This window comes from Sander lucioperca, chromosome 21, assembly GCF_008315115.2.
Source record: "Sander lucioperca isolate FBNREF2018 chromosome 21, SLUC_FBN_1.2, whole genome shotgun sequence".
Lineage (NCBI taxonomy): Eukaryota > Metazoa > Chordata > Actinopteri > Perciformes > Percidae > Sander > Sander lucioperca.
In genome coordinates, this window is record NC_050193.1 from 19,565,555 (window position 1) to 19,575,554 (window position 10,000).

A 10,000-nucleotide genomic window follows, 5' to 3' on the forward strand; every position below is an offset into this window, starting at 1 on the left:
CTTATAAAGCACCAGGTGAATGTTTACATTAAGAATTGACCCCCAAAAATGTTGCAGTGGGTTGTACAATCGTGATGAAAAAGCACGTATTAAAAGATTGATTTCAGGATTTTATTAATCGATATCCGATCACTCAAACCAAGACTGATTTAATTGGAGAATTACAGCATGGTGTTATTTCAGTTAGCCTAACAGCTGGTTTGATTTGCATTGAGAGATGATCTTATGGAAAGTACCCCATGCCAATCTCTAGGTATGGTGAAGGGTATGTGATGATGTGGGGGTATGGTGAAGGGTATGTGATGATGTGGGGGTATGGTGAAGGGTATGTGATGATGTGGGGTATGGTGAAGGGTATGTGATGATGTGGGGGTATGGTGAAGGGTATGTGATGATGTGGGGGTATGGTGAAGGGTATGTGATGATGTGGGGGTATGGTGAAGGGTATGTGATGATGTGGGGGTATGGTGAAGGGTATGTGATGATGTGGGGGTATGGTGAAGGGTATGTGATGATGTGGGGGTATGGTGAAGGGTATGTGATGATGTGGGGTATGGTGAAGGGTATGTGATGATGTGGGGGTATGGTGAAGGGTATGTGATGATGTGGGGTATGGTGAAGGGTATGTGATGATGTGGGGGTATGGTGAAGGGTATGTGATGATGTGGGGGTATGGTGAAGGGTATGTGATGATGTGGGGGTATGGTGAAGGGTATGTGATGATGTGGGGTATGGTGAAGGGTATGTGATGATGTGGGGTATGGTGAAGGGTATGTGATGATGTGGGGACCAAGGGAACTTTATCAGGATGCATAGTATCCTGGATCCATGTAATAACTGGCCTTTCAAAATAAAAGTCTGCCTGCCTCTATGGGAATTTAACATAGGGGTGGACTGACTTATGCCCCCTGTATTTTAAGGAAGAACATTTATTTATTTACGATACGTTATTCATTCACAAAGAAAATTGGTGTCCTTAAAGGTTGGATTTTTCCAATTTTTTTTTAATTAAGGATTAGGAATTTTTTATTCCTCTTTGTAGTCAATTTTAGCATGGGTGTATTCACTTATGAGCACAACTATATGTCAAACAAAACCTACTTAAGTAAAAGTCAAATTACAGATTTTAAAAACTACTTAAAAATAATTAAAAGTACTCAGAAATACGACTCAATTACAGTAGCGTGAGTAATTGTACTTTATGACTTTCCAACTCTGGATTTGATACTATGAATAAAAAGTGAATTGAGTTAAATTGAAAAGCAGAGAGCAGTCCTTTGCCAGCCTGTGTTGATGTATGTTTGTGTGTTTGTGTGTGCAGGCTCAGTGTGGTCTGAGCGAGTCGTCGCAGCGCCTGGACCTGGTGCGGTGCTCTCTGGAGCAGCGCCTGCAGGAGCTGCCTGAGGATCATCCCAAGGCCTGCCTCATCAAGGAGGAGCTGGTGCTCGCCTCCTCCTCTGCTTTCAGCGCCCGCCACAGCACCCCCTACGTCCACAACCAGTACAGCACCATGAGCAAGCCTTCACCACTCACAGGTTAGTCTCGCTTTGCCAGACCCTCCTCCAAAGCGCGCTGAAGGAGGGTCTAGATGCTAGAGGCTGGCTACTCAACGTAGCATTAGGGGATGGGAGGAAAACATGCTCTGGTTTATTGCCATTTCTTTAAAGGAACACGGCAACTTATCGGGACTTTGTCTTATTCCCCGTATCCCCCAGAGTTGGATAAGTCCATACATACCCTTCTCATCTCTGTGTGTGTTGTAACTCTTTCTGACGGCTCCACCGCTAGCCTAGCTTAGCACAGATCCTGGAGGTAACTGGCTCCATCTAGCCTAGCTTAGCACAGATCCTGGAGGTAACTGGCTCCATCTAGCCTAGCTTAGCACAGATCCTGGAGGTAACCGGCTCCATCTAGCCTAGCTTAGCACAGATCCTGGAGGTAACCGGCTCCATCTAGCCTAGCTTAGCACAGATCCTGGAGGTAACCGGCTCCATCTAGCCTAGCTTAGCACAGATCCTGGAGGTAACTGGCTCCATCTAGCCTAGCTTAGCACAGATCTTGGAGGTAACTGGCTCCATCTAGCCTAACTTAGCACAGATCCTGGAGGTAACTGGCTCCATCTAGCCTAGCTTAGCACAGATCCTGGAGGTAACTGGCTCCATCTAGCCTAGCTTAGCACAGATCCTGGAGGTAACCGGCTCCATCTAGCCTAGCTTAGCACAGATCCTGGAGGTAACTGGCTCCATCTAGCCTAGCTTAGCACAGATCCTGGAGGTAACTGGCTCCATCTAGCCTAGCTTAGCACAGATCCTGGAGGTAACTGGCTCCATCTAGCCTAGCTTAGCACAGATCCTGGAGGTAACTGGCTCCATCTAGCCTACTGCTCCCAATAAGTAACAAAATAACGCCAACATGTTCCTATTTACATGTTGTGATTTGTAGAGTCACAGCGTGTACAAATAACAAGGTCACATGACACACAGCCATCTTCTAACCGGATACATACTGGGAACTATATTCTCAGAAGGCGAAGCACTGCTACTCTCTGCTACTTGGGCGGAGTGATTAGCGCAACACCTGAGAAGCCCCGTTGTTACTCTCTGCTTCTCGCCACGGGGCTTCTCAGGTGCTGCGAGCCGATGTGCGTCCCCTTCCTCTTTCTTTGTTTTGGCGTTCTAACCTCTGGTGGATTTGTGAGGACTATGGTTAACTGCTCCTCAGATCTCTGCAGGGTAAATCCAGACAGCTAGCTAGACTATCTATCCAATCTGAGTTTTCTGTTGCACGACTAAAACTACTTTTGAATGTCCACATATTCCACCAAAACAAGTTCCTTCCCGAGACTAGCTTCAAGCTAGGGTCGTTCTGTAGTTTGGCATGATGGCTAAAATCTTTCCTGCAGAAATTATTTTAATTAAAGGGCCTTCTCTTACTTCCAGGTACTCTCCAGGTGCATCTCCTGGGTTGTGTGGGCCTGCTGGAGGTGATCCCGGGGCGGACCAAAGGGAGCCCGCTGGTTCTTCCCTCGTACTCTACGGGAGACGGACGCTCCTCCTTCAAACTGAGCGGCCTTTACAGCCGCAGCTCCAGCAGCATGAGCCTGAAGATCCCCAGCAAGAGCGAGGAGCTCTCCTGTAAGTCTTTCATTCATTATTCTGAACACGTGCCTCTTAAATTAGGGCTGTAAATCACACATTTTATCACGATGCAATACTATATCTTTGGATAACGATACAATATTTGCTGATATCATAAAATCTGCCACGATATAATTTGGACTTGATTCAATTCAGGGGCCTGCGACCAATACGAGACGATACATTTAACACAAATTAATAAAAAAAAAAAAATTTATTGTATGTCTACTGCAATCACATGGGAAAAGTAACTACATTTACATACTGTCAATCGTTTTTTTCATCGAAAATCAATTTTGAATCGAATCTTGAGCCTAAAAATCAATATCAAATTGTGACATTTTCTGAATTGTGCACCTCTAATATATATAGATAGGTAGGTAGGTAGGTAGGTAGGTAGATAGGTAGGTAGATAGATAGATAGATACAAAGTGATTTTTTTCATAATATGGGCACTTTAAATCTTCACAATTTACCACTAGGTAGTGGACTTGTATGCATGCTGTTGATCAGTAGCTGTGTGTGTTTGACAGCGGAGGTGAGCGCCGTGCTGAAGCTGGAGAACACGGTGGTGGGGCAGACGGTGTGGAGGACGGTCGGAGAGCAGGCCTGGGACCAGAGCTTCACTCTGGAGCTGGAGAGAGTAAGACCCAGCTCACTCTCACTCTGTTAGAGTCTGATTCCACCTTCACTTGATGCTGGACACGCAATCGAACGCACTGTCAGCTCTATCTCCACAGCGCTGTGGAGGAAGGTCTGGCTACACCACAGAAAATTCTGGGTTGTTTGCATTTCTTTAAACCAATTACAGTCGTCTTGGGGCGGCGCTACGCTCTGGTCACAGCGACGGTGGCTCTGCTAAATAGTCTCAGGAAGGAACTTGTTCTGGTGGAACATTTGCACCCCGCAAAAGACAACGCCACATACAATATTAAATGAAGTTAACTGTTGACACAATACAGTAACGTGAGCTATTTAAATTAGCTTATACATGGTTAAACATGATTGGCTCTTACCAGTGTATCTCCGTGTGTACTTCGTCCACAGCAATCCCACCAATCAGTCCCAAAACCTCCCAGTTAGAGAGGAAATGACCTAAACATATTCTTATTAAATCTTTACACTTACTTTTCATTGGGCGCCCAGATAGCTCAGTTGGTAGGGCAGGCGCCCATATATAGAGGTGTACTCCTCGACGCAGCGGGCCCTAGTTTGACTCCGACCTGCGGCCCTTTGCTGCTTGTCATTCCCCCCCCTCTCCCCTTTCATTTCTTCATCTGTCCTGTCAAAAATAAAGGCCGAAAAAAAATAATCTTTACAACCATTCCCTGAAAGAACCAAGCAGGCCTGCCTTGTTGCACGATCCAAATTTACTTCAAAACCTGCCATTTTCAGTGTGTAGCTCGAAGGTTGTTCTTGTTGTGAGGGGGCAAGACTAACCTTCATGTTACAACATACCAGCGACATTATTTTACAGATTTTTTCCACATTTTAGCTCCTCTGTGTATTTGATTGTTGGTATGTTGTTGTATGTTTCTCTGTGTACAAGCTGCCTATAGTTGGGATTAATAACGTGGTTTTGAATTTGAATGAATGTTACATTGTTGGTGTTTTTGTGTGCGATTAGTCCAGGGAGATGGAGATTGCAGTGTACTGGAGAGATTACCGCTCCCTGTGCGCTCTGAAGTACCTGAAGCTGGAAGAGTTCCTGGACAACCAACGGCACCGAGTCCAGCTGGAGCTGGAGCCACAGGGGCTGCTGCTGGCCGAGGTACAGGACGCACGCATTCGCACGCACGCGCACGCGCACGCACGCGCACACACACACACACACACACACACACACACACACACACACACACACACACACACACACGTTTGTTTCACTATCTTTGTGGGGACCCGTCATTGACATAATGCATTCCCTAGCCCCTTACCCTAACCTTAACCATCACCACTAAATGCCTAACCTTAACCCTTACCCTCACCCTAACCATAACCTAATTCTAACCCTAATCCTAAAACCAAGTCTTAACCCTCAAACAGACCTTTAAACTTGTGGGGTCCAGCATGTTGGGCCCCACAAGGCTGTGTGTATTCCCTGGGTTTTGGACCCCACGAATATAGTAAAACAAGCACACACACGCGCACACGCGCACACACACACACACGGGTCAGTTACCGGTTTCAAGGTATACTGCGGTTTAAAAAAGTCTACGGTTTTAAAACCACTAACATTTTCCGTCATACCGTTCCTCCACTGTGAGCTGTTTTTTTATGTGTCTCCAAGGACAGAAAGTGCACTTTAATAATCCCTCTCCCTGCCAGCGTGCAGTGTGTTTAAAAATGAAATACGTTGTGTACTAGGGGTGTGCAAAAAAATCGATTCACATTCGAATTGCGATTCAAGCTCTACCGATTCAAAAATCAATTCATTTTTAATAAAAAGTCTACTGCAATCACATGGGAAAAGTAACTACATTTACATACTGTGAATCGTTTTTTTAATCGACAATCGATATTGAATCGTGCACCCCCATTGTGTTCAATGTTTTTTTCCCCTCCGAAATTAAAAAATAAAACATTTTAAAGCTGTAACTGCAATACCGCAATACCTTGAAACCGTGAAATTTTTGCTGAAGGTTATCATACCGTCAGAATCTTATACCGGCACACACACACACACACACACACACACACACACACACACACACACACACACACACACACACACACAGTGCATTCATCAACTGTAAGTATAAGAATGTAAGTAAGGGATAATCTAAATGGACTCAAAATACATGACGACCATTATTTTATATATTAATGCATTTTGCAATCATGTTTGTTTTTCAGACAATATATCAGTTAACCTTACTGATACATGCATCAATCACTTACTGTCATTTGTGTTTTAGGTGACTTTCTTTAACCCGGTAATAGAGAGAGGCCGAAAACTCCAGAGGCAGAAGAAAGTCTTCTCTAAACAGCACGGTATGTCCAAGTGTTCACACACAGCCACTGGGCTGAAATATAGAGCTCCACTTCACTCGTAAAGGAGTAGTAACGGTGTGTTTTTGACACTGGTGGATTAGTTTCCAGAGCCCTGAGCGTCATTCAGGGTTCCTGCTGGTCTCATTCAAATTAGATTAGTTTGAGAAACATAGACTTTGGTCTTAAAGAGGGTTCTCCCAAGGGGGTAAGCCTCTCCCCGGAACGCGTAGCTCCTATGGCGCCATTTTGATGCTACCAAGCCATCACCTCCCGTTAGCATCCCATTGACTACCATTCATTTTGACGTCACTTTGACAGAGAATAACTTCACATCTGAAGCGTTTAAAGACTCTATTTGTCCATTGTTTATTTCTAAAGAAACACGACAATGTATAAAAGGCTCCATTACCTTGTACCTCACGTTATGGCTCCGTAGCAGACGTTTTTATAAAAATAGGCTAACGATTGGGTCATAACCACGAGACTTACTGTCTCATAGTAGAGGAATTACCGTATAGTACAGGAGAAGCTCTCAGGCAGTTTGGACTTCCATTAGCTGTTTAAGTTTAATTACTAATGTTAACTATCATTTTAGTGATCAATAATTAGCCTGTGTCTATGTTATCTCCTTACATATACCTACGCTCTCCGTCTCTGCTAGATTGGGAATGATTGAGATTTCTCTTGGCACAGCTACCAGAAGACTTCCAACTTTCAGACAGGTTGCTCACGTCACATCTACGTCTTCAAGCTCAGTTGGAGGCTGCTCAGTAACGCTCAGCCATCACCGGGAAAGAGACTTCACTGGTCTCCGTCCAGAGACACGGGATCTGGTGGTCCATTCTATATATGTGAATGGGTTCTCCAGGGATTTAGTATTACACTCCCATCATAGGCACCGATTTATGTTTTCCTCCGTGGATGCTCAGGGGCGCACGCCCTGTAAAAAAAACAGTAGTCAAAAAATGACAGCGGCCGACACGTGTAGGTTTAACATAAAAACATGATTTATAAAATCATTCCAACAATTATTAGGCTATTTGAATAGCTTGGTGTTCTATGCAAGAAAAAGAAAGTTATGTATAAAGGCTTTAGGCCGCCCTGCACGTTATTATAGGCCCAGTTTAACATGCAACTTAATTTTTTACAATATAATATATGTAGTAGGGGGTCCTTGGCTTCAAATACGTTGAAGACCCCCGCTCTAAGTGATAAGGAAAGATGCTTTAATGCTTCCTTCATTATCTCCTGTAGCAGAGGACACACTGGACCTCCCTGTATTAAACATACCTGCAAACTAGTCGCTTTTCGGCGAAAATCGCAGTTTTGAATGGGAAAATGTCATCCACGTGAATCGTGTAGATCCGAAGAGTTTTTATTTTGGGGGGGGGGGGGTTGTCCGAGACCCGGTGCTAATACGTCACCGGTGCCTTAACGACCATTATCTACCGGACCGAATAGCAACGCGGATTTCGGTGCCTTATTTAGGTGCCACTTAAATGCCTTCTGCGCTTCTCTCTGATGCTCCGAAAACGGACGTTAGAGGGAACTGAAACATCGCCGCACGGGACGCTGGTCAACGCTACACTTGGTAGCAGGTAACGTTAGCCTACTGTTAGCTAGCAGCTGGAGTAAACACGGTTAAAATGCTGACAGCTAAACAGTGTAAAAGTGTGACTGTATTTCACTGGAGAGGATTCTAACACCAGACTGTAGCTGCTGCTGTCTGAAAAACAACACAGACTCAGCCTCACCTCGCCAGCCTCGTGCTGCATTCAAAGTAATTGTAAAATGTGTCACCTTTTTCAGCCCTTCTGAGTTTGCAGGTATGATTAAAGGACAGGAGATAATGCCGTCCCACAATTCCTCGCGAAAGCAACATTCGGCCGACATAATCAGAATAGTAACCTTAAAACACAAGTCTGTTTAAGTCAACTTGTTTGAAACTGAAGTATGATATGTACAGTAGAAGATTTGTAGGCCTATCACGTTGTGCCTATCTCACCCAAATGTAACCATTACTTACATACAATCATACTAATTGGGATTCATGTGGATAAATATGAGTGGACAGTCCAACCTTGGTAATAACAATAAAAATGATAATAATATACTTTATTTGTATAGCGCCTTTCATACAAGAAATACAGCTCAAGGCTTTACAATAAGGAAATGACAGACCCCGAGTGCATCACATGAATAGACATAATTAATGCAAAATAATGGATGGAAAATAAAAAACACTTAAGAGTACACTTACACTTACATGCACCTTCAGAAGTGCTTCAAAATAGACAAAGAATGAACGTAAAAAAGCAGGCATAGAATGACATAATTAATGCAAAATGAGGTGGTATTTTGCATGCAACAAAATGGTAATGAAGATATATTTTCCATCGTGAAACAACTCGGTGAGAAAGCACCGGGCGAAGTATCTGAGCTGCATCCGCGTCATCAACATCTGCCGTCGCATAATTACGATGCTAAGTGTTAAAGGGTAACTACCGTTGTTTTTCAACCTGGATCCTATTTTCCTATGTTGTAAAAGTGCTCGTTTTTGCCGCTGACAGACTCAGATGAATATTCTAAGTGTCTAAGTGTGTGTTACTACATTATCTAGGTCACATGACAGTGATATAACCAGCGGTGGAGGAAGTATTCAGATCCTTTACTTAAAGGTGCCGTAGGTAACATTACATTACATTACATTACATGTCATTTAGCTGTCGCTTTTATCCAAAGCGACTTACAATTAAGTGCTTTTAACTGTGAAGGTGCAAACTCCAGACAACAAGTAGTAAGTGCAAATACATTAGCTTTAAATAGCTTTTATCCGAGGTGTAGTCGGAAGAGATGTGTTTTTAGCCTTCGGCAGAAGATGTGTAGGCTTTCGGCCATCCTGATATCGATGGGGAGCTCGTTCCACCATTTGGGAGCCAGGACAGTGAACAGTCGGGATTTCGTAGAGTGATTAGTTCTCCCTCGCTGTGAGGGGGCAGCAAGCAGTTTGGCTGATGCAGAATGAAGTGGGCGGGTTGGGGTATAGGGTTTGACCATGTCCTGGATGTAAGCAGGTGCTGATCCGTTCGTGGCCCTGTATGAGAGTACTAGTGTCTTGAAGCGGATGCGGGCCGCAATTGGTAACCAGTGAAGAGAGCAGAGGAGCGGTGTAGTGTGAGAGAACTTGGGGAGTAAGATTGAGAGGATCCAGGACTTAGCCAAAGAATTTGAACATCAACAACTTCTCAGTCTCTCCCTCCTTTCTGCTAAAGCCCAAAACGGTCTCCTAAGCCCCTCCCCCCACAAGGGAGAATGAATGCGTGTGAATGAGCAGTGATTGACACGCAGTTAGACACGCCCCCGTGATTGGTGCATCTGAACAGTTAGACACCCCCCCATGGCCCTGATTGGTCCATCTGAACAGTTAGACCCCCCCCCCCCCCCCCCCATGGCCCTGATTGGTGCATCTGAACAGGGAGCTGTGTATTTTTGTAAATCTCTCTCCAGGCTGTAGGTGGAGCCAGAGGAGCTGGATTTATTTTAATGACCTGCTTCCTGTAGTTCTGCTAGAACATAGGGTCAGTTTCAGCAGATATGACAGAAAGGTAGTTTAGAAGTCTTAGCTACTGCATCTAAATAATAATAACAAGTAAAAGTACTAATACCACACTGTAAAAATACTCTGTTACAAGTCCTCCGAAATACAGGCAATAATGAGACGCAGTCGATGTTTACTGTATATTCCACTCTGTATGTTCCAGGGAAAGCCTTCGTGCGTGCTCGTCAGATGAATGTGGACATCGCTACCTGGGTCCGCCTGCTCAGGAACGCCATCCCCAGCGGCAGCAACACGCCGGCCTACACTCCCA

General features: G+C 44.5%; 1 protein-coding gene across 5 annotated transcripts in view; it reads left to right on the plus strand.

Annotated features, from left to right (window-relative positions):
• pkn1b (protein kinase N1b) overlaps positions 1 to 10,000 on the plus strand; it is a 79,888-nt gene that overhangs the window by 50,149 nt on the left and 19,739 nt on the right. For all 5 annotated transcript variants that reach the window (XM_031295128.2, XM_035996532.1, XM_035996533.1 and 2 more), the window contains exons 6-11: positions 1,322 to 1,535; positions 2,940 to 3,134; positions 3,671 to 3,780; positions 4,765 to 4,908; positions 6,056 to 6,131; positions 9,893 to 10,000. The exon at positions 9,893 to 10,000 is cut by the window's right edge and continues 34 nt beyond it. In XM_031295128.2, the coding sequence (XP_031150988.1) occupies positions 1,322 to 1,535; positions 2,940 to 3,134; positions 3,671 to 3,780; positions 4,765 to 4,908; positions 6,056 to 6,131; positions 9,893 to 10,000 (847 nt within the window). The remainder of the gene's footprint in view (positions 1 to 1,321; positions 1,536 to 2,939; positions 3,135 to 3,670; positions 3,781 to 4,764; positions 4,909 to 6,055; positions 6,132 to 9,892) is intronic.